The sequence below is a fragment of the Xenia sp. Carnegie-2017 genome, unplaced genomic scaffold (assembly GCF_021976095.1).
Source record: "Xenia sp. Carnegie-2017 unplaced genomic scaffold, XeniaSp_v1 HiC_scaffold_44, whole genome shotgun sequence".
In the NCBI taxonomy this organism is placed as follows: domain Eukaryota; kingdom Metazoa; phylum Cnidaria; class Anthozoa; order Malacalcyonacea; family Xeniidae; genus Xenia; species Xenia sp. Carnegie-2017.
The window spans coordinates 1-24,132 of NW_025813509.1; the positions used below are offsets into that span (position 1 = coordinate 1).

The 24,132-nt window shown below is 34.6% G+C and overlaps 3 protein-coding genes across 5 annotated transcripts; all 3 read left to right on the forward strand.

Annotated features, from left to right (window-relative positions):
• The first annotated feature begins 169 nt into the window (after window positions 1-169).
• LOC124456236 (brefeldin A-inhibited guanine nucleotide-exchange protein 1-like) lies at window positions 170-1,862 on the forward strand. 2 transcript variants are annotated; one of them, XR_006952177.1, is made up of 5 exons: window positions 170-208; window positions 504-664; window positions 1,263-1,364; window positions 1,596-1,724; window positions 1,814-1,862. XR_006952177.1 is itself a non-coding variant. In XM_047006723.1 (5 exons), the coding sequence occupies exons 1-4, from the start codon at window positions 195-197 to the stop codon at window positions 1,677-1,679; spliced, it is 420 nt and encodes a 139-aa protein (XP_046862679.1). In that variant the 5' UTR covers window positions 170-194; the 3' UTR covers window positions 1,680-1,724; window positions 1,814-1,862. The 2 variants fall into 2 exon arrangements, 1 of the variants encoding a protein (XP_046862679.1); XM_047006723.1 differs by having other exon boundaries at window positions 1,263-1,423.
• A 3-nt stretch (window positions 1,863-1,865) lies between these two features.
• LOC124456235 (brefeldin A-inhibited guanine nucleotide-exchange protein 1-like) lies at window positions 1,866-23,718 on the forward strand. 2 transcript variants are annotated; one of them, XM_047006721.1, is made up of 8 exons: window positions 1,866-1,951; window positions 2,831-2,966; window positions 3,173-3,323; window positions 20,292-20,361; window positions 20,804-20,855; window positions 21,105-21,263; window positions 21,894-22,034; window positions 23,196-23,718. In XM_047006721.1, the coding sequence occupies exons 1-7, from the start codon at window positions 1,916-1,918 to the stop codon at window positions 22,010-22,012; spliced, it is 723 nt and encodes a 240-aa protein (XP_046862677.1). In that variant the 5' UTR covers window positions 1,866-1,915; the 3' UTR covers window positions 22,013-22,034; window positions 23,196-23,718. The 2 variants fall into 2 exon arrangements, with proteins under 2 accessions (XP_046862677.1, XP_046862678.1); XM_047006722.1 differs by having other exon boundaries at window positions 23,206-23,718.
• Window positions 12,879-19,452, forward strand: LOC124456234 (brefeldin A-inhibited guanine nucleotide-exchange protein 1-like). Its single transcript, XM_047006718.1, has 16 exons — window positions 12,879-12,992; window positions 13,683-13,734; window positions 13,799-13,910; window positions 14,090-14,124; window positions 14,635-14,805; window positions 15,245-15,329; window positions 15,510-15,675; window positions 15,937-16,022; window positions 16,440-16,568; window positions 17,020-17,155; window positions 17,577-17,724; window positions 17,810-17,906; window positions 18,458-18,498; window positions 18,703-18,872; window positions 19,158-19,309; window positions 19,401-19,452. The coding sequence occupies exons 1-9, from the start codon at window positions 12,932-12,934 to the stop codon at window positions 16,467-16,469; spliced, it is 798 nt and encodes a 265-aa protein (XP_046862674.1). The 5' UTR covers window positions 12,879-12,931; the 3' UTR covers window positions 16,470-16,568; window positions 17,020-17,155; window positions 17,577-17,724; window positions 17,810-17,906; window positions 18,458-18,498; window positions 18,703-18,872; window positions 19,158-19,309; window positions 19,401-19,452.
• Window positions 23,719-24,132: the final 414 nt, after the last annotated feature.

The following is a 24,132-nucleotide window of genomic DNA, read 5'->3' on the forward strand; positions in this document are numbered from 1 at the left end:
ATGCCTTCATCTCCAATGTTCTACCAACTATAGTACTTCTCCATCTTAGATAATTCATGTGTCATTTTAATGTGGTTGTAACTCTAATAAAGAAGTTGCGTTCTTCTTTGCGACAATTATCCATGAAGTTCTTGGAAAGGGGAATTGCCAAATTTCCGATTTCAAAGGATTTTCTCCGACCCTTCGAACACATAATGAAGAAAAACAGGTAAGTTTATGCAGGAGTCAATTCTGTCAGAAAATGTAAATTTTCTTGCAGCTTGAAAATCTTTCTCTCAAATAAACAAAATTTGTGGCAGACTTTGTAGATTCTTTTCCAAGTTATAATTTTACGACGAATTTTACAAAGGACGTCTTTCGATCAATCGCTCTGTCTTGTCTCTTATAATTGGAAGGATTTGATTAAAATTCTTTCTTCAATATCTTTATGAACTTGGCAACAAGGACTGCAATTTTCAGTCTACGATTTGCTTGAATCAACAACTGGATTTTTCACATTTTAGTTCTTCCACAATTCGAGATATGGTCGTACGATGTGTCACACAAATGGTTCATTCGCAAGCCGCAAACATCAAATCTGGTTGGAAAAATGTTTTCTCCGTTTTTCATTTGGCTGCGTCCGATCATGATGAAGGAATCGTGGAACTCGCTTTTCAAACAACAGGTTTGTAGTTTAAGGAAGGAGATTTTTCTTCTAATCTTACCGCCGACCTGTCTGTTGTTCTCTTGGGTGAGGTTCTTGTATCGGTGCAAATTTTAAAATTTTAAAATAAAAATGATTGCATATGTTTGAAGAAATGATGGTGAATCCGTTTCCAAGCATGAACGACTTAGACATCTGTAAAATATTGAATTAAATTCAAATTGAATTTGAATATCGCTTAAGTAAATGTGTTTCTCGGATGTGACGGAGAACTTCGTTTATTTTGCAACAAGAATTTTATGTGTTCGTTCTTTTCCATGGTAATTCAGCCATATTCGTATAAGTTTTCAAGGTAAACTTTTATTTACCATAAAGTCGATGGATTATCTTCTCATGATTCATGAATGATAATTAAACGAGAGTTAATGGAGAAATGAAATAAATGTATGAAACAGTTTTTAGTTGATGCAAATTACGTGTCAAAAGGCAAAGTTTTTAAACTTTTCTAGCCCTGTTTCTCTACTGTTTCAACGTCACTTGTAAATCAAAGCTTTGACAGATTCATTTATCCCACAAGATTATCAGTGTATAAATTTCACATCCCCATTCTCTCTTTCAGCCACGATTTTTGAGAAATATTTCTCCGCGACCATCGACTCTTTCCAAGATGCCGTCAAGTGTCTCTCGGAATTCGCATGCAACGCAAGTTTCCCGGACACGAGTATGGAAGCAATAAGACTGATACGAAATTGCGCCAAATTTCTTTCCGAAAATCCTGTAGTACGACAATTGCAAATCTACTTTCTTTTCACCTTTGAAATTTATTTGAAATTTTGCAAAATCACATCAAAGCTAACCACTTTGGATCAAATCAAATCCTAATTATCTATTTCAATCGCTTTTTCGTGTAGCATTTTTCAATGGCGTCTGTTTTCTTTTCTTATATAAACAGATATTTAAAGACTACGGAGTAGAGAATGCTGGGATATCAGAGCAGGACAGAATCTGTGTGAAAGGCTGGTTTCCAGTCCTTTGAACTTTCGTGTATCATCAACCGATGTAAACTAGATGTCAGAACAAGGTATGGTGGAAATATTGAGTTGTTTGTACTGTATAGATTAGTATGCATTGTATAATTTGAATGTGAGCTATTTTCCATCCATCAACTAGAGGCCTAACCGTGATGTTTGAAATCATGAAAACATACGGGAACACGTTCTCCAACATTGGTGGCGTGATGTGTTTAAAGTCTTGTTTCGAATTTTCGACAACATGAAACTACCAGACAGACAGATAGATTGGCAGGAGGTTAGAAAACTGTCATTATTTTGCTCTTATTATATGGCAAGCGTCACTTCCGGCTAAATGGCGCGCTTTGATTCGCTGAGAAACATTTTTCCGGTCCATTATTCTCCCGAAATCGACCACGTTTCAAAACGCGTAATTTATAATATGTCGTTATTTTGGTCTTATTGTCTATGATTGCCATAAACACACATTATATCGCAAAAAAGTCAACTTACATACACGACTATCCAGTTCCACATGGAATAATATTCATTTCATGTGTTCATGTCTATCCACCTTCATTCCTCAATCACTCATCCATTTCAATTGTGTATCCACTCCATTGAACTAAAATACATGGAACGCTACCTGTAATAGAAAACCGTAGTAATTTTTTTTGAAGCCAAATTTTACACCCAGACACGCGGGTGTAGTTCAATCAATTTTCACTGCGCGAGAGAACTCAAAACACTAAACACGCGTGTGTCTGGATGTAAGATTTGGCTTCAATTATTTGCTTCATGTAGCGTTCCATGTATTTTAGTTCAATGATCCCCCTCATATCTTCCTCTATTTCTTATTCACCTTTATCCACTTTCATTCTAGAGTCTCTACTTCATTCTCTATCCATTCTTATCCTCTTGCATTCCCTATTCACACACCGATTTCATTTTGTGTAAACGATTTGTACCAGTATGGAAGTTTTGAAACACTCGTTTGTGAAAGTTACCCACCTGTAAAGAATGCTTTTGCCTTTAAAACCGGAGGGAGTAGTTTTAAACTACGGGAAGGTCGTTTCCTTTACATAGAATAAAGTCCGTGTATAAGGTGTTGTATTTCCTCGTTATAAAATGAGACATCAGCTGAGGTTGTTTTGAAATTTGTGATGTTTCTTTATAGAAATCAGAATGGATGACAACAACTTGTAATCACGCTCAATCTGCTATCATCGATGTTTTTACTCAGTATTTTGATATTCTTGCTGAAATTTTTCTTGATGATATGTATGGCCATCTAGAGTGGTGTGTCAAACAAGGTAAGCTTGAAATTACGCAACGTGTTTGTGCTTGGCATATGCCTTGGTGATTGGTTCGTTGTGTCAGAACCAATCACCAAGTGATTGTCCTGCTTTGTTCGTTCATTCAATACATGTCCTGCCTTTCTCGTTCATTCAATATGTCCTGCTTTGCTCGTTAATTGGTGATGTCCTGCTTTGCTCGTTCATTCAATACATGTCTTTAGATAACGAGCAGTTAGCGAGGTCTGGTACCAATTGTTTGGAAAATCTCGTCATATCCATTGGCAACACGTTCTCCGAAGACGTCTGGGAAAAGACATATCAATGTGTAAAAACGATATTTGAATCAACCGTACCTCACGAACTATTGAAATGGTGGAGTCCACCCACACCTGATGTCACTCCTCCGTCATCACCACTCAAGATAAGTTACACTTAGGGCCTGATTATACGGAGGCGAGCTGGCCCGGATAGCGAGCTAGCCCCGATGATTTCAAGGGATTGAAAAGAGCCAAAACTTCAAGGTTAAAAATTACAAATGTTTGCGAAGCACCACACGTCATTCTGGTTGTAATTCTCAAATTATGGCAAGTTGGTTGTTTTAATTTTAAATGTTTTGCGTAGTTATTAAATCAGAATTTTGTGAAATTGCTTGAGAAAATTTATCTGATAATAAGTATTGAATCGTTTCTTTAAAATTTCACTGTAAAATTTCAGACAAATTTTCATAACTATTCTGTTTGTTTTATGTATTTATTACCTTTAAAATTGACGTATATTGTAGATAATGTTACCTGTTGACCTGGAGGATGATATCGTGCCCAAATATCTGGAAGGTAAATAAAAAGTTTTTGAATTCTTTTAAAGGAAAATGTTGCTTCAATTGTCTCCATGATTGTAGGATTGGAAAATATTTCATGGTAAGCTAAAGCTCGCATATTAAAAAAGCTCATTTGAACCAAAAGCTCATATGAAGCAAATGTTCGCATATTACAATATAGCTCGTGTGAATCTTTAACTCGTATGGACAAACAGCTTGTATTCTTTGAGTAACAAGTGAAAATTTTTCCGTATTATTTTTTAGACGAGGACGAACAAGATGGTCAGCAATCGTCAAAAGGTTTGAATGAAACAGAGGAGGAAATGCCTCAAGAAACAGTTGAAGAAACAAAAGAACAAGACAGCATCAGTTTACATAGTACGCCTAGTTTACGATTTGAACCTGTCGAAGAACACGAACCAGGTAACTATGTGTTAGAAATCGAGATTAATAATTTGTTGTCACAGCCTGCTGCCATTTACGTGTTTAATTTATTTAATTTGTTTAATTTACTTTTATTTTATTTATTTATTTATTTATTTTGGTTTATTGGAAAGGCGTAGAAAAACGTATAATTGATATATGCGTTTGAAAACTCAATCTGAAGTAAACAGCGACGTCATGTAACATTTCCTGAAACTGCTTATGTTCTAAAAATTTACATTTTTTGCAATGTTTGAAACAATAATGTTGTTAATTGTTGCTAATAGAACTAATAATGTTACTAATTTGTAATTATTACTACTTCTCCTTTTAACACTTATTTTTCATAAAAAATGGCACTAACTTAAGGAACTCGTTTTGCTTTATTTTTGGCATTCGTTGCTTATTTTATTTTATTTTAGAAGACCTCTAATAAGATAAATTAGCCCTTTGTTTGACATATTCAAAGTTCGATTTTTACCGACAAATGAAAAAATCGTCTGTGCGTGAATACGGAAATGTTCAACAAACACCCGAGTGTCATTTTAAATTTTTCATGTATCTACTTTAACGTCGTAAAATCATCTCATTATTTTAGTTGTGCAGACGGAGAGGATGCTGTTCAATTCATTGATCATTAAGTGTGTCGTTCAATTGGAACTTATCCAAATGATCGACAATGTCGTCTTTTCCCAAGCACCAGCAAGCGAGAAGATGAAGATACTATGGCTGAATTACAGGTCAGTTATAATTGCGGTCATTGTAGGTAATACTGAGATAAATTGCTTTGTCGTAATGTTGTTATACCAGAGTTCCCCTTGGTGGCATAACAAAGTTCTTAGCTGAAGTACAGAATATGTAATATACAGAAAAGTCACTTGTGTCGGAACCATTGATGTTTTTATCCTCAAGCATATTGTGCCGCGCATATCGACTGGCATTATTCCAGCAATAAGTTTTGGGCTTTTCACTTGTTTCCAAACACTAAAATGAACCGACGTCATTTCTTATATTGAAATATTTTTAATTTCATTACGAAGTAATGACGTCATGTAATTGTAGTGTTTGGAAACAAATGAAAAACCCTAAATATATCTTGCTGGAATAATGGCGGCCATGAGACGCAGTGCACACTTGAGGCCCTTCTCTATAATTATTATTCTGTGGTTGTAGGGCTGGGGTGGTCACAAAGTCATATATGCATCTCTTAATCTGTAGAGAACAATTGATTTCACTGGAAGTTAATACAAAAACATGAGTATATGAACCTCCTATTTATCGAGTTCACATTTGGTACCTCTTTCTTTAGACACGTAAAAAATTTCAATAACTATCCTCAAGAGACTTTATAGAATAAACGATTTCCTTGGGTTGAATTCCTTAAAGTTCGTTATGTGTTGTATGCAGGCTTGTAAGATCCTCTTTCACCTGATTGGTCAAACTGATTCTCTAAATCACCTACAATGGTGTAATAAATCATCTTTCACTTGATTGGTCAAACTGATTCTCTAAATCATCTACAACCGTGTAGTAAATCCTCTTTTACCTGATTGGTCAAATTGATTCTCTAAATCACCTACAATGGTGTAATAAATCATCTTTCACTTGATTGGTCAAACTGATTCTCTAAATCACCTACAATGATTTAGTAAATCCTCTTTCACCTGGTTGGTCAAACTGATTCTCTAAATCACCTACAATGGTGTAATAAATCATCTTTCACTTGATTGGTCAAACTGATTCTCTAAATCACCTACAACGGTGTAGTAAATCCTCTTTCACCTGATTGGTCAAACTGATTCTCTAAATCACCTACAATGATTTAGTAAATCCTCTTTTACCTGGTTGGTCAAACTGATTCTCTAAATCACCTACAATGATTTAGTAAATCCTCTTTCACCTGATTGGTCAAACTGATTCTCTAAATCACCTACAATGTTGTAGTAAATCCTCTTTTACCTGGTTGGTCAAACTGATTCTCTAAATCACCTACAATGATTTAGTAAATCCTCTTTTACCTGATTGGTCAAACTGATTCTCTAAATCACCTACAATGTTGTAGTAAATCCTCTTTTACCTGGTTGGTCAAACTGATTCTCTAAATCACCTACAATGATTTAGTAAATCCTCTTTTACCTGATTGGTCAAACTGATTCTCTAAATCACCTACAATGTTGTAGTAAATCCTCTTTTACATGATTGGTCAAACTGATTCTCTAAATCACCTACAATGTTGTAGTAAATCCTCTTTTACCTGGTTGGTCAAACTGATTCTCTAAATCACCTACAATGGTGTAGTAAATCCTCTTTCACCTGGTTGGTCAAACTGATTCTCTAAATCACCTACAATGATGTAGTAAATCCTCTTTCACCTGATTGGTCAAACTGATTCACAAAATCGCCGGGATTGATGTAAAAATAGACAAATTGCAATTTTTACGAATTTTACTTTCCTTCGCGAAATACCAAAAGAAATCATAGAACTGAGCTATGTGATCACCGGAGTGCTATCGTGGTGATTACACTATTATATACACAATTGGAGTCGGACTATTTACTTAAAAAATAGCCATTTAAATACCATATGTAGCTACAACCGTGTTTTTCCAGAGAGTGATTGTCAACCATGATCCAATCAAATGCGCTCTTTGAGAGTTTTGCATCTTGGTTTTTGACGTTTATTTAACAAGAGCTGAACTTTCATACAATTTCATGTCTTGACATTGTTATAAGTAGCAACGATACACTGTAGTCAGAGTTGTTTACTTTCAATAATCGTACATGTCTCATTATAATTATTGACTTAGTTTTCATTATTTCAGTGTCTCAACACTCCTCGACGAACCGGTAAACGAAAACACGACGGAATGTTTCCACATCTTACATCTAACCAACTGTTTTGTTTTGCGAAGTGCTGGAGAACTCGTATAAGTTTGCTAAAGGCTTCAATTTTAACAGCAAGCTGAGGACGGCGCTTTGGAAAGCTGGTAAACGCTTCATTAATATATTGTACCATTTGACACGAGCGACACATTTTGTACAATTTCTATTCGAATTGGAAATTAATACACGAGTAAAAACATCACATTCAAAACGTTCAAGCAAAAAGGCAAATTTGTGGCTGTCCTTCCTATTAGGGCACTCACTCCAAAAGCTGTACATGTCCGTATACCTAGACACCCACATGCAGCGTGACCAAGTTTGTTTACCAGATTTGGTCGTATAAGCAAATTGTCCTCCCCTTTTCTGAATGTTGCATCTACATAAAACAGGAGGAAAATTCTAAGGTCATTAGACTAAGTCTTGTGAAAGTAAGAAACATTTGCTTTTATGGTTTTTCTAATAAATAAAGATAAAAGAGCAAATTCAAAAGAGGAGAATGAAAAAACTTGATCCAGGTTTTATAGGACAGGGAGTAAAGATGCCTCAGATTTTGCTGGACTTCCATCAAAACTTGAATCAGAATCCTCGGTGTCATAGGCTTGATGAGGACACTTTGATGTTGTCCATGTTTCTTCTCCTTTACGTTTAAGCGGGGTCCTCGATTGCTCGTACTCTGATAGCGTAATAAAAACCAAAGGATAATCCGTTCCCCTTTTATTTGGGGTTCTTCTTATCAAGGCAAAATAATTTGAGCAAATGAAAGTACCTTGTGCACCAGGCTTCGGGTTAAAGTCATCCGCTCTGCTGTTTGCAATTGTTTTCACCAAATTTCAGCAAGTGCTTGATCTTTGGGCCACTATGAAAAACTAAATTTTCTACATGAGACCTCTTAACTTGGTAATAGGGATAGCTTATATCATTATCGCAATATCCAACTGCACAACGCGCATTTTTTACCATTTTGGCTATGACTGCTCACGGCTACTCGGCTAGTTTAGGGTTTAGTTCGTTTGACTTGGCTTATGAGATCCGCACATTTGCGAACCCAAGAACATCGCTCAAACGACGGTCAAGTTGTTCAAAAAAAAAAAACAAATGTTTTCTTTAACTTTCCGCTTTTTGATTACCACAAAATTGGACTCACGTGTATAAAAAATTGCAAATAATAGTTTGACTATTAAAATGGATGAGTTTGAGAAATATTTTTGAAAGAAATGGCCAATATGTATATTGTATAAGGGTAATTTTTGCGCATTTATTAGTAATTTATATGGACGCCATGCGTGACCGCGCGCTCGGCGCAATGTTTTTGCACCCCCTGCAACATGGCTGCGATAACCCATTGAGTTCTATAATAACTGGAGCGGCTATCTTTACTGGGGCGAGGTCGCCAAAAAAATGGCGGCCAACGGACGTATTTCCGCTGAAATGATCGCTTTGCAGAAAAATAATATTCTCGACCTCCCCCTGGTGTCTATAGTAAATTATAAAGAATTTTTCAAAAAACAAACACGATATCACAGAATATGGATATCGTTAGTTCCATATTCTGTGACGATTCTTTTGGCATTTCTTTTATAATGCCAACACTTCAATCGTTCAATTGTTGGATGTCGTAGTTTCCACAAAAGGTACATATCGCTTCCACAGGTGAGGTAGTTGTTTGTTTTGTTAGTCCGTCAACGATTGAAAAGCAATTATACATGCACTTGAAAAGCCATAAAATACATATTAAAGATCGTATTTTTTAAGACTGACTTGAACGCCAAATATACTGATGTTTTCCTGTTTTTGTCTATAAATTTCTGCATACTTTTCTGTCATTTGTTAATGCATGAAATCGTAAATTTACCTATCTATTTGCAAAATAGTTTCCCTAAAGCAAAAAGACCCTGCACACATTTTGCTCTGTGAAAAGTATCAAGAAGAAATGATCAGCCCCAACAGTACCCATGATTTGGAGCAGAGCTTGTTATGTTGTATTTGCTGACAACATGCAGGGAAGACCAAGAAGTAAAGATGACTGGAAGATGTTATTGATCAGGCAGAGTCTTAAAAATGATAATGCTGTAAAGATAATTGATTTATTGTCTGCCTTATCCAGAGTTATTTAATTTGATCATGGTCAAATTCTATGGATGGAGACAATGGATTCACTAATGATGCCTTGAATGCTTTGAAGTTGAAGTTCATGAACCAAAAAAAGATGGCAAGAAGGTTGTGTGTTTTTGATGCTTAATTAAATGTCAATTCACAATATATAAAATGGAAAGGCCATAAAGTTTGTGTCTATGTAAACATTTGTACTGAGATTGATGATGACTTGATGCAGATGTGAAGCATTAAACTGAATAAGCCATTGGGTTTTATATAACATAATGTTTAAATCATGGCATATCTTTATCAAAATATTTTAGTTGAGTGTTGTTTAAATGTTACTAATATCTAATGCACTATACTGAAGCATTAAAGATTCAGTGATGAAACCTTTAAATTTACTGTACTGTATATTTCTTATATATTTCTTATATTTCTTTAAGAAACAGTTTGAGCTTATTTACCTATTAGAGTACAGAATGGGGATTTATCATATGCATCATTGCTGCTTTTTAAATAAATGTTTTCACTTTTCAAAGCTTTTCTACAAATATTTTGCTTCTTATTTCTTTTCATGAGATTGATGATATAGAGGTAATATAATCCAATAACTTTATAATTTCTAGAAAGCTGTTAAGCTTCTAGCATAAAAGTACACTATAGGTATTTAATTCATTTGGTTTTATTGCCTTGTTATGACATATCCATATGCATTTCATCATTCATGTATGAAGAAAACACCAAATGTGGATACTCAGAGAACAAAATGCACTACCAACTGCTTATGAAATTTATTATTGAAGTGAAAACTGTTTTAATCATTCAAATTGTGCACTTATATTGAAAATATAGGAAAAACAAAACAAAGTGAAAATAAGGGTAGAAGTATTAAAACTAAAATGAATTATAAACACCATTGGAAGCATAAGTGTTTTGATGATTATTTGCATTTTGCCCAATTTATATATCAATACAACAAAATCAAAATGTGCTACAACTTTACAAGTATTTGATGCAGTTGCACTTCAGAACATCACAAAAAGGTTACTTAAAGTAATTTCTATACAATATTGTTTGTTTTCATTTACCAAACCTATGCAGACTTGAGTCTTTTGAAATTTAATATGAAACTCAATTACAGAAAATACGTAAATATCCAGAGATTTAATATTTACTTTTTTAAGAAACAAGTAAAAGAAGCAAAATAGCAATGATAAAAATAAGCTAACTTCTCTCTCGTGAACCACTGTGGAGATGAACTATGATATACTTTTTGTATAGACTAAAGAGTTTAATCGATCAAACAAGTTTGACGCTGGTAAGAAAACGACGCATATCTGCATTCATAGATGTGTAGCCGACATATAGCTCTTTCATCGATAGTTATAAATACATCCTCGTAGGAGCCGATAACTGGAAAGCTATGTTGACTCGCTGTTACGAATTGTAGGTTTTTATCGTGATTTTCATCAAAAAATTGCTTGCCGAATCCCAAATACACACATACATTTTCTTCACTCTTTCCTCAGGAGGGAGTGGGAAATTGTGAAATTTTCGGAAAAGCGGTCAATTTCGGTAAATCTCAGCGGCAACGGACGAAATCCGCCATTTTTTTGGCGTCACCAGATATCTAAGGCCGCGCTTGAGATAGCCGCTCCAGTTATTATAGAACTCAATGCGATAACCTTGAAAAGGTCTATTATGAAGGATCACGGTGGTCTATTTTTACAATTTGAAGATAAATAAAAAAATCATGTTTCAACTAGGATTTTGTGATTAAATCTTTCAATTTTTTGTTCTCAATGTAAGAGGCCAAGTGCTGCAAGTAAATAGTTGGCTTTCACTCGTTATTTTTTTTTTAAATGGATACTAAAATATTTCAGTTTCTAAAGAAAAATTACAACATAATAATCTATTTTAAAAAGCGTTCATTGAATTTCAAAGAAAAATCTCGCTAAGTAATTGCATGAAGCATAAAAACTTGTGCGATCAACAAAAAAGCAAGAGACACCAAGTAACAGGAGTCAAATTGGAAAGAAAATTTTAAACTGCGACGTTATTTCAAACTGAATCAAAGGTTTTACCAAAATCAAAGGAGACCACTCGAACAAAATCTGTATTCTCGTTCAACCATTTTAACCAAAGTTACCGACGTTTGTAGCCCATGCAACAACTAACATATATTACTGAAAGTACTTAACAAAAACGGAAAATGCCAAATGAGAAATTAATTTAACCTAGTGCAGAAGCTAACCTCATCAAAGGAGCCTTTGTTAAAAGATATTATATCTTTCTTAAATGAAGTACGATTACTCAATGTTTCCTGTTTCTAGTTTGTTATTTGCATTTTATTTGATGGAGAAACTTTTCCTTTTGTTTCAATGCAATAAACCATATTTAATCATTAGTACTTTGCTTGAAGTTTTCTCTTGTGCCAAAGAGACAAGTACCTCTAAAGTTTGAACGCTTCTACCAAGGTATTTATAAAAACAACTAATATTTGAAATACCATCGATCAATTTTCTCTAAAAGCGATTGTCCCTCAAGTTTAGTCACGCTATGAAAATTTCAGAACTTTATGATCATTTATTTCTTTGAAACCTATTGTTTTCATTGAGAGTCTTTCACTGATTATCAGAAAGTTTAATAAAATCAATTGTGTTTTTAATGTACACCGTGAATGTTTATCGACATCAAAACAATGTTCTAAAGCTATTCATCCGACATCACTATTTACTTAATAAAACTTAAACAGAGAAAAACAACTTAAACTGTGTTTGCATTAGCCTGTACAAACGTGCGTATCTGAGCTACATGAATTATATCAATCAAAGATAATTTGCAAATGAATCATGAATACATGTTAGAAAAATTTTAAACTTTCTTGAAGTTGTCTGTTTCGCATTACTATTATTTACAAAAGAACTAAAGATGTTTTTGTGTTTGTACCTGCTTATATAAACCTTGAGACGTAAGTGAGAACTCTCTAGCTGGTGCAAACTGTCAACTTTCGTTGTAAAGCTTACACTAACATTGTCTCCAGTTCTACCAAATATCACTTCCGTTTGCTTAACCCTGTACAACAATTAAGCATCTTTATTTCCAAATCCCATCCTATATTCAGTCTTTACAATCCTCTCGTTTAATTTTCTTCGTGGGTGTACAAGAGGTGAGGTGTGACCTTTCCTTACTAATTATCAATATACCAACAATTAAATTTTTGATTTTATCTTCCTGTCATCCATTAATATCCATTCATATTAGCCATTAATGTCCATTTGTGTCCTTTATTGCAGACGCACAGACGGTCGTTGATATATATTTAAATTACGACTGTGAATTGGCTTTGTCGAATATCTTTCAAAGATTGATCAATGATTTGTCTAAAGTTGCCCAAGGACGTCAAGCTATTGAATTAGGAGCGACACCAGTAAGTTGATGAATATGTTTCATAATGTTTACTTCTACATTCTCTTGTTCATATCTATGCCACTCGAAAAGGACTGGAACGTAGTCTATTATTATGAAAAAACTGGGACATAGTCTATCAACATGAAAAACTGGAGCATAGTCTATCAATATGAAAAGGACTAGAACATGTCTCTAATATTTTGTGCTGACAATGTTGATTATAATACATCTTTTATCACGTTTTTATATGAATAGTATCAATGTCGTCTTATTTTTATATGATTTTCCAGGTTCAAGACGCAGTATTCGTATCAAAGGTCTGGAATGTCTCGTTTCTATTCTTAAATGTATGGTAGAATGGAGCAGGGATCTTTACTTTAAACCTGATTCTCAGGTGGACGATAATTTTGGTGAGTTTTAACATCTTTATGAAACTGAAGAAACTCGCATGTAGCGAATATAAACTTAATATTGTTATACATTTCGATAAGTTATCGCTTTATGATCCATTGTACCCCTCTTTTGATATCGGCTACACTGACGATTTTTGTCTCCATCAAGATTCCATCTTTCTATACTCTGTATCCCTATTTATCGAAGGTACTCCATTATTTTCTTATACACGTTAATGTTCTTAATCGTAACTAGTTGTTCGACAATTGTAGTTAACCTCTCAGGATCTAAGTTATCCCTTAGTTATCTTTTTACCTTGCTGGTCTCGCGGTGGATCAAGGCTATATCTTAATGTTTATAGTTACTCATTATTGACCCATGCTACCCTCAATGTTCTAGTCTATCTCTCAATAATCTATACTATCTTCTGATGATCTAGGCTATCTGTTAATGATCTATGCTAACCTCTTAATGATCCACGCGATCCTTATTGATCTCCAAATCATCATAGTTATTCCTCAATACTTCTGTTTAATCTTTTCCATATAAATTTCCTGACAGATCTGGTTGATGGTGCACCCACAATTTCTGGAAAAGGAAGCACTGAGGAGAATGAAAACAGGGGGGACCCGGTAATTTACAATCTCAAAAAACGGGGGGTAGCCAGTCGTCTCTTAACAGTACAAAAGCCATCGATAATGCTGAAGAATTTGAGAGTCTTAAACAGAAGAAGGAGACGAAAGAAAAGGGAATGCAATTGTAAGTTTGGTCAACAATTTTGCTTATCTTCTGTACTTTAATCAATTCTACAATTTACTTTAAGATTTAACAAGAATCCATCAAAAGGTATAAAATTCCTTCAATCTGAAGGTCTCCTTGGTGAGACAGCAACGGAAGTCGCTCAGTTCTTACACACTGATGATACACTAGACAAGGTGATGATCATTTTAGACCATCTATATCCCTTGCAATCCTTATGTTTCATTTCACATGATGTTGTCTTCTTTCACTAAAGTTTTCATTTTGTCACATTTGCACGCTATCTTTGAGGAATTTGTAGAAACATTAAATGTTGCTTTGGATTTTGACCCAGTGTTGCGTTTTATGGTTTTAGACTATGATTGGTGAGCTGATTGGTGATCCAGGACAGTAAGTATGTTTTCACATCTCCCTCGCGTGACAATCACGTGAAAATCACGTTAAGACGTTTGATTCTCATCTTAAGTATTTATTTCAACATAAATTGAGTCAAGAAAAGTTGATTATGTTAATTTGCCATGAAGCCCATGGATGGTTTGCTCATGATACATGAAATAGTAAATCAGAAAATTTAATCGTAAAATCAAGAATGTTTAAAATATGTTTAAGGTTGCATTAAACTCCATGTAAAAGGACAAAAGCTGTTTGAAACTAAGCATTATCTTCAAATCTCTTGGTTATTTTGTCCATAAAACACAAAACAATTTTTAAATTCTCAAAATTTCTCTATCCAGTGAATAATATTGACAGAAGTCAGTAAGATTTGCTACTTTTCAAAATAAGGAAACAATATGTTTAGTACACTTAGATAAATTGTTCGTCATGCCCTCAACTAATTTTCCTATCCTCAAATGTGCCTCATATCCTCAACTGTTCCTCGTGTCTTCCTATACTTCTTAGATATGAACGGGAGATAATGTACGCCTATATAGATCAGTTGGATTTCACTGGTACCAATCTTGTGCAAGCTCTGCGATTGTTCTTACATAACTTCCGGCTTCCCGGTGAAGCGCAAAAGATCGATCGACTCATGGAGAAGTTTGCGAGTAGGTTCTGTGAAACGAACCCAAAGTAAGGACATGATTTGTGTCTTGTTATCTGTTGTTTTACATCTCGCATTGCATGCTGGTTCGTGAAACTTACGAAATGACTTTTGTCTATGAACCATGTGTTAATTTTTTTCTTCATTTAACATCAACAATAATTTACGACTGGTTTTTGACGATTTTTGGGGTTTTTTTAAGTATTTTCTCATCGAACTTTTATTATTCGAGTTTTGAGGGCTGCAATCTGCTGTTAGGTAGATGTAAAGTGAGTTGTTTGAACTGGGAGTATTGTTACATGTTTGTAGATGTAGATCGTCCAGGATTGTAGAGTCCTGAGAAGGACTGTTGTTGTTGATGTTGACTGACGTTTCTACGACCTTACTTATGTACAAACATGTCTAGATATAGCTAGGTTATACTGTCTATGATAAACTTTTATTTTATATTTATCATTTATATTTTAGTGACGATGTGTTTGCTAGTGCAGACGCTGCCTACGTTTTGGCTTATTCTATCATCATGTTGACTACTGATCTACATAGTTCACAGGTTACACAGACTTACTTCATTTGCAATGGTTTTCTATAAAAGTGACTTTATGTCTAAGATCATGTGACTCCATTGTGGTGACGCGAGATTTTCATGGCGTTGATATGGAGCATTCATTGGAATCACGTGAAAATTTAGCCTTTAGATGCGACATCGTAATCACGTGAAATTTTCTTTCAGGTTAAACGGAAGATAACGAAAGAGCAGTACATTCAAATGAATGGTGGTATAAATGACAGTAAAGATCTTCCATCTGAATATCTTGAAGCAATTTATGATGATATTGCACAGAATGAAATCAAGATGAAACATACACCAAAATTGAACAGTAGATACGATGCTACATGTATGTATTGGAACATTAATACGAGAATCAAGGCTTAACTGAAAAAAATTGTACAGATGCTAGGTAAAGGTCTTGACTACGAAGTGTAGAGTCCTAGTTCTGAGATGAAGGTGAAGGTCTTGAGATGGAGGTGTTGTTCTTGAGATGGGTGTAGGAAAGGGGCTTATAATGGATATTGTGATGTTCGGTGTTGGTCTTAAGAGAGCTCCGATGCATTTTCATGAAAGTAAAGAGATTTTTTATTGTGCTTCCACTTTACAGATTTACAAAGTGAGAAACATCGTCGTATGTTGTATTCTATGGAAATGGAGCAGATGGCGGAAAATGCCAAAACACAAATGGAAGAGGTGAGTCATATTCAGACGGATTTTGTCACGGCGACACAGTTTGGTCACGTGAAGACAATGTTCAAGGTACGGGGGGGGGGGTGGAGTCTGGAGGGTAATGTTTGTTGTGTATGTTAGTGTTGATTAACAAAGCGTTAATTGTGATGTCAACTTATACGGACAATGCCAAGTACGGAGGGCGTAGATTTCAAAACATGATGACATTCATCTTAATCTTGTTAAAGAAAAGACTTAGATTTTATGTAATGAATGTTTGCGACGACGAAGAGTAAATCTGTTTGATAATCTAATATTTTAACTGACCAGTGAATGATTTGACTGAATTTTCTATTAAGATAATCCACTACTTAAGCCAAATCTGCTTCTTACAACCGGCCCCAGGCCCCATTGTTGACCATTTTGTTTTGTGTGTTTAAGGTTGCATGGAGTCCGTTTCTTGCCGCGTAGAGCGTCAATCTACAAGACAACGACGATCCTTCTGTTGCTTCATTTTGTCTTGATGGAATCCGCTGTGCAATACGAATATCTTGCATATTCAGCATGCCTGTAAGTTGATAAAAACACAACATTCTGTTCCATTTAATATATTTGGGTATGAAATAACGACATTAATGTCTCTGTATACCTTTTCATCCCCTGGTGATCCTTTCCCGGACATAAATATGTATTCAAAAATATGTTGAATGTTGAATTGTTGAAATTTATAAATATATTTACGTAGTTACATACACGTCGTGTTCTTTGCGTGTTATATGTTCAAGGTTTAGATGATACTCATATGTATACAATAAAAACAGATGTTTGTTTACCTTTGAATTAATTGTCTGTTTGTGTACATATATGGATATATCAGGATGCATGTGAATGTGAAATAATCTTTTCTTAAAAGTTTTGCAATGATTACAGTTAGTTATAATGATGTTAGGGAATATGAATGTAGATTCTTTACCATTAAGCTCATTTTTTGATACTCCTAATAACTCTTTTCACATTGTAGTTGGAAAGAGATGCTTTCGTACAAGCGCTATCCAGGTTCACTTTACTTACTGCGACCAGTGGCACGCATATTCATGAAATGAAAACGAAGAACATAGAGACGATCAAGACACTTCTTACCATCGCTCAAACGGATGGTAATTACATCGGGAATTTTTGGCTTGAGGTAGAGAGAATCATCTTGTTATATATTATGGTTGGTGTCTACGACTGAAAATATGATCTATTGTTTTTTTCATCAAAGGAAAAAGTCTAGGTCTTGTCTGTAGTGGAAACTTCACGATATCGCTACCGTCTTTAACTTTCATTTTTCCAAGTGCTTTGTTGACCGTATTTCATACCCTTCATCAGAGAATCGTATCACAAATGTACATCTGTAATAAATATTCATAAGAAAATGAAATTTTTTTCTCAAGATATGTTTTATTTGAAGATATTTTCTACGTATGTATTTAACGTTTATGTTCGTCTTGTTGGACACTCGTTTTCGTTGCTCAAATGCTCGTTCCGCTCGGCGCATCGTTTTACGTTTCCCTAAAGTCATTGTTTTCATTCTAGATACTGAAATGCATTTCCCAACTTGAATTGGCTCAACTTATCGGTACTGGTGTGAAAACGCGATACCTTCACACGGCGTCCAGCGGTGTTACTAATTCACCCACAGCATTCACCGCAAACAACAAGACATCTTATGATGTAACCTCAGGTTGCTTATAACATTGTTGTGACGCTCATAGAAAAATGTCAAATACTAACGTTGGGTGCTTTTCTTTGCTTGTATTTCTATGAAGGTCGGATGCCTTTTGCAGCTGACTCGAAAAAAGCGGCTGGCTAACAGGAAGCCATTGGGGAGACCGCTGCACAAAGTGTTGTCGTTGCAGTTGACAGGTAACGTTTACTTTAATGATACCTGTGTGGATTGTGTTTTGTGACCTATCTCCCACCTCAGGGGCGAAGCTAGAAAGTTAATGCCGGGGGAGAGGTGAATATTAATATATATGGTCATATATTCTGCTGTGACCAACAAATTTCTTTTCAAATTAAAATATCTTTTAAACCAAATCATTCAAGTAAGACTAAATATATGAATATTCACCCCTCCCATTCAGCGTTCTGGATTCACCCTGCCCTCCCAGGATTTTATGAGATTGTCTTTAAGCTAGAGTGGGGCTTGTAACAGCAAGAAATGTCGATGGAAGATTCTCTATGTAGACATGTTCATTGTCCATGTTAGCAGAGTCCTAAGAATGACTGTTATTGTTATTGTTGACTGACGTTTTGACATCCTTAGCGGTAGTCATCTTCAGGCTCAAGTGAACCAGAGAACCTTGAACATAAACATGAAAATAAAATTTTGAAGAACTGCTATGTCCATACGTTATGTTCTCTCTGCAGAATATCTTCATCTCAACTTCTTCATTGTGTTTTATTACGTTTAGAGTTTTCACGGGATCAGTGAAACTGGATGGTGATGCTATCGGTAGGTTTGCATGTATACATTAAACTGCACCTTACATAAGATTTTTATACATTTAACTTGACCATAATTCACTGACCATTCTTTATCACAAGTATCCAAATCTCCAGTTCCCAAGTCCCCAGTATCCAAATCCCCAGTTCTCAAATCCCAAGTATCGTTGTCTCCTGTATCCAAATGTCAAAATGTTTTCGTTTTTCTCCTAAGTCGATTTCGTGGGAGGTTTACGTCAAGTCTCGAAAGTTGAGCTTTACAATCCTACAATGATACGTATGTTTAGTCTGCAGAAGATCATAGATATTGCTTATTACAATATGGGTCGTATTCGGCTGCAATGGTCACGAATATGGGCTGTGTTGGGAGATCATTTTAACAAGGTTAGTGATGATTAACGACTAATGATTGTATCTTCATATTATGGATAAAAACATCACATTGTTATGATGTACTCAGGTATAGTAACAAGATAATCGTTGTCTTCAATGTTCTACCAACTAAACTATCAGATCAACTGTGAACTATAATGATATTTTAAAACACAGTTCTAGTTTCTTTCATATCTCATATCTCAAGTATAAAAACAAGATAATCAATGGCTTCATCTCCAGTGTTCTACCAACTATAGTACTTCTCCATCTTAGATAATTTATGTGCCATTTTAGTGTGGTTGTAACCCTAATGAAGAAGTTGCGTTCTTCTGTGTCGACTCTTTGCGACAATTATTCATTTAATTCTTGGAAAAAGGCGAATTGCCAAATTTCCGATTACAAAAGGATTTTCTCCGACCCTTTGAATACATAGTGAAGAAAAATAGGTAAGTTTATGCAGGAGTCAATTCTGTCGGAAAATGTAAAGTTTCTTGCAGCTTGAAAATCTTTCTCTCAAATAAACAAAATTTGTGGCAGACTTTGCAGCTTCTTTTCCAAATTGAAACTTTACGAAGAATTTTACAAAGGAAGTCTTTCAATCAATCGCTCTGTTATAATTGGAAGGATTTGATTAAAATTCTTTCTTCGATATCTTTATGAACTTGGCAACAAATTTGTAAACTTTGCAACAGTCATTATAAAGTCCGTGTATAAGGTGTTGTATTTCCTCGTTATAAAATGAGACATCAGCTGAGGATGTTTTGAAATTTGTGATGTTTCTTTTTAGAAATCAGAATGGATGACAACAACTTATAATCACGCGCGCTATATGCTATCATCGATGTTTTTTACTCAGTATTTTGATATTCTTGCTGAAATTCTTCTTGATGGTATGTATGGCCATCTAGAGTTGTGTGTCAAATAAGGTAAGCTTGAGATTACGCAACGTGTTTGTGCTTGGCATTTGCCTTGGGGATTGGTTCGTTGTGTCAGAGTTTGTGATTGGTTTGAAATATCAGAGTTAGTGATTGGTTTGAACTATCAGAGTTAGTGATTGCTTTGAACTATGAGAGTTTGTGATCGGTTTGAATTATGAGAGTTTGTGATTATTTTGAACTAAGAGAGTGTTTGATTGGTTTAAAGTATGAGAGTGTGTGATTGGTTTGATTTGAGGTACATTAATATACAAGAAGTATCAGAGTTTCTTACAGGTTCGACTGTAAATGCTTTGCAACACCATGTCCTGCTTTGCTTGTTCATTCCATACATGTCTTAAGATAACGAGCAGTTGGCGAGGTCTGGTACCAATTGTTTGGAAAATCTCGTCATATCCAATGGCAGCGCGTTCTCCAAAGACGTCTGGGAAAATACATGTCAATGTGTAAAGACGATATTTGAATCAACTATACCTCACGAACTATTGAAATGGAGACCCGCTGACCAACAAGTAATAAGTCTACCCACACCTGATGTCACTCCTGCGTCATCACCACTCAAGGTAAGTTACACTTAGGGCCTGATTACATGGAGGCGAACTGGCCCGGATAGCGAGCTAGCCCGATGATTTCAAGGGATTGAAAAGAGCCAAAACGTCAAGGTTTAAAATTACAACTGTTTGCGAAGCGCCACACGTCATTCCATTTGTAATTGTCAAATTATGGCAAATTGTTGTTTTAATTTTAAATGTTTTGCGTAGTTATTAAATCAAAATATTGTGAAATTGCTTGATAAGATTTATCTGATCATAAGTATTGAATCGTTTCCATTTGCCAAAATGATTTAACGCTTGGCTGAATCTCAGCTACCGGGATCATGTAATCCGCCCCTTAGTATTTTTTATGAAGTTTTAAATCCCGACACTCTAAAATTACAGACAAACTTTCATAACTATTCTGTTTGTTTTATGTATTTATTACCTTTAAAATTGACGTATATTGTAGATAATCTCACCTGTCGACCTGGAGGATGATATCGTGCCCAAATATCCGGAAGGTAAATAAAAAGTTTGTGAATTCTTTTAAAGGAAAATTTTTGCTTCAATTGTCTCCATAATTATAAGATTGGAAAATATTTCATGGTAAGCTAAAGGTCGCATATTAAAAAAGCTCATTTGAACCAAAAGCTCATATGAAGCAAAAGTTCGCATATTGCAATATAGCTCGTGTTAATCTTTAACTCGTATGGACCAACAGCTTGCATTCTTTTGAGTAGCCAGTGAAAATTTTCCGTATTATTTTTCAGACGAGGACGAACAAGATGGCCAGCAATCGTCAAAAGGTTTGAATGAAACGGAGGAGGAAATGCCTCAAGAAACAGTTGAAGAAACCAAAGAACAAGACAGCATTAGTTTACATAGTACGCCTAGTTTACGATTTGAACCTATCAAAGAACACGAACCAGGTAACTATGTGTTAGAAATCAATTGCGATTAATAATTTGTTGTCACAGCCTGCTGCCATTTACGTGTTTAATTTACTTTGGTTTATTGGAAAGGAGTAGCAAAACGTATAATTGATATTTGCGTTTGAAAAACTCAATCTGAAGTAAATGGCGACGTCATGTAACATTTCCTGAAACTGCTTATGTTCTAAAAACTTACATTTTTTTCAATGTTTGAAACAATAATGTTGTTAATTGTTATTAACAGAATTAATAATGTTACTAATTAGCACTGATTGAACTAATAATTTTGCTAATTGTTACTAATAGAACTAATAATGTTACTAATTAGTAATTATTACTACTTCTCCTGTTAACACTTATTTTTCATAAAAAATAGCACTAACTTAAGAAACTCATTTTTGTTTTATTTTTTGGCATTCGTTGCTTATTTTATTTTATTTTATTTTAGAAGACCTCTAATAAGATAAATTCGCCTTTCGTTTGGCATATTCAAATGTTCGATTTTTACCGACAAATGAAAAAATCGTCTGAGCGTGAATACGGAAATGTTAAACCAACACCCGAGTGACATTTTTTAATTTTTTCATGTATGTACTTTAACGTCGTAAAATCATCTGATTATTTTAGTTGTGCAGACGGAGAGGATGCTGTTCAATTCATTGATCATTAAGTTTGTCGTTCAATTGGAACTTATCCAAATGATCGACAATGTCGTCTTTCCCAAGCATCAGCAAGCGAGAAGATGAAGATACTATGGCTGAATTACAGGTCAGTTGTAATTACGGTCATTGTAGGCTGAGATGTCCTTAGCTGAAATACAGAATAAGGAGCTTTAGCAAAGACTATGAGTTTGATTTACGTCATTTTAGAGCGAAAACATTGTAGCGACAACAAAAACACGTAGCCGTCATCAATCTGAGTACGATGTTTTGTAAAAAATTCGTCGTGGCGACTACGATGTCTTTTTAAGCAAAGAAAGTAGATATATTTCTTCATTCTGTAAGAAATTAGTTTACAGTACTATTTTCGAGCATCCAGGCTTTAATTTAGGACCCTTTTTGGGAGCAGATGTACATTTAAAAGTAAAATATGACCTGCAAAACTTTCATGTATTTCGTACGCAAAATGAAAGGTAAACAAACAAAAAATAGTACAAATATATCGTACATAAAACTTAAAATAGTGAAGATTTTTCATTTTAAAGAGTCCTATATTCTCGCAAAATCAGTATTACCGATTCTTTGAAATCATTATTGACAAATAGAGCCGTAGCTGCTTCGCAAACTTCGGTGTTTTACACAATAAAAAGTCTCGTTCTGTTGTTTATAATTAAAACAAAATTTTGATGAAGCGACAACGACAACAAACTTCCTCGTGCCATTCCCTTACACGGTCAAACTTCGTACTCGTTGTCGTAGTCGTACTCTTGCTAAAGCTCCCTAATATGTAATAAACAGAAAAGACACTTGGCATCTTTAGTTGTTAGCAATAAATTTAATCAATGAAAAAGTTTGTCAAACAAAATGTGCCAGGATTGTCACCATTGCACTTGACTGTATACAATTAAGTTGTTTTGTTTGATGTGTTAGGACACTTGGAGTCTTTAGTTGTAAGAAATAGATTTAATCTCGGAAACATTGTCATTTCGTTGTCTCTAAGCCATTACAATTGGATAGCACAAAATAAAGTTGCTACAGAACATTTTTTGTTACTTTCCTTCTAAATTCCTCTCTCAGAATAAGCTAGAGGATCCATACTTTAAAAAATTTGTCGTTATTGCTATCCTTATCTATCTACAGTAATTAGTCATTTCCAATCCTCGAAATTCCCATGTGTCTTTTTACCAGAATCCTTTATCCCTCCATATGTCTATGTAGGTCATGTATTCATCTTATATAAAGTTCTATATTTCATATTCTTTGTTCTTAGAAACTCATTGCTTATGGTCATATTGTTGGTGATACACCAGACTCCATTGAACCAGAAAGGCGTTTAATTGACAGAATTATCGAGACTATTTGTAGTTGCTTTACTGGTATAATTACTGATGTAAACGTTCAAATACAAATTATAAAGATATTTATAAAAGTGATGTCAAACTGATAAAGTATTTAATGAGAGAAATGATGTATCCTTGAGGAATTTAACGAGGGTAACGACATATGTTTTTTACATTTTTAGTTTAATTTTTTATTATTTTTAATATTACGTCACCTACACCAGATATAACATAAAGTTCACAAAAAATATTCTCGTACTATATTGAACTTGCAGGAACGATGTCTGTTTAAAGGGAAAGAGCTATTTGTTTTATAAATAAAAGAAGAAATATGCTAGGAAGACAATTTGATCTTTTATAAAAACAGGACATTAATTTACTTTTCAAAGCCTTTATCAAACTTTCTATTTTATGAAGTTATTATAAATTACTTACAAAAATCATCACAGAAAAGGTATCCAACCATGTATCAAAACCGTATGAGGTACATACTCATATTTTTCAAGGAGTTTAATGAAGTTAATCATCTATTGAATTTAAAAGTTTTGTCAAATTTTCGTAGATTCTTTACAATACGACAATAAGAAATTGAAGGTCTGTTATGGCGATCGGTGCTTAGTACCTATTACATCAATACATCTCTTGATCTTTGACCCTGGAGTTTCAGAAAAACAGTTTGGCTATTTCCATTTGGACAATTTTTGGCCTTTATTCTCTTCAAATTTTTTTTCTAAAATTTATACTGGGGCCTGTTGCACGAAGCGTGGATAGCGTTATCCATTGGATAGTAGTTTTTTAAATTTGTGAATGTGCATGGTTATATTTTGTTTATGATGATGAAACTTTGTAATTCTAGAACCAATATTG

Coding starts and splice junctions, on each gene's coding strand:
- LOC124456236 (XM_047006723.1), top strand. Junction 665..1,262: donor ACTCGCTTTTCAAACAACAG/GTTTGTAGTTTA, acceptor TCTCTCTTTCAG/CCACGATTTTTGAGAAATAT. Junction 1,424..1,595: donor TTCTTTCCGAAAATCCTGTA/GTACGACAATTG, acceptor TTATATAAACAG/ATATTTAAAGACTACGGAGT.
- LOC124456234 (XM_047006718.1), top strand. CDS start 12,932: ATGGTAGAATGGAGCAGGGATCTTTACTTTAAACCTGATTCTCAGGTG. Junction 12,993..13,682: donor TCAGGTGGACGATAATTTTG/GTGAGTTTTAAC, acceptor ATAATGCTGAAG/AATTTGAGAGTCTTAAACAG. Junction 16,023..16,439: donor CCAAAACACAAATGGAAGAG/GTGAGTCATATT, acceptor TGTGTGTTTAAG/GTTGCATGGAGTCCGTTTCT.
- LOC124456235 (XM_047006721.1), top strand. CDS start 1,916: ATGAAACTACCAGACAGACAGATAGATTGGCAGGAG. Junction 1,952..2,830: donor GACAGATAGATTGGCAGGAG/GTTAGAAAACTG, acceptor GTTTCTTTATAG/AAATCAGAATGGATGACAAC. Junction 21,264..21,893: donor TATCAAAGAACACGAACCAG/GTAACTATGTGT, acceptor TGATTATTTTAG/TTGTGCAGACGGAGAGGATG.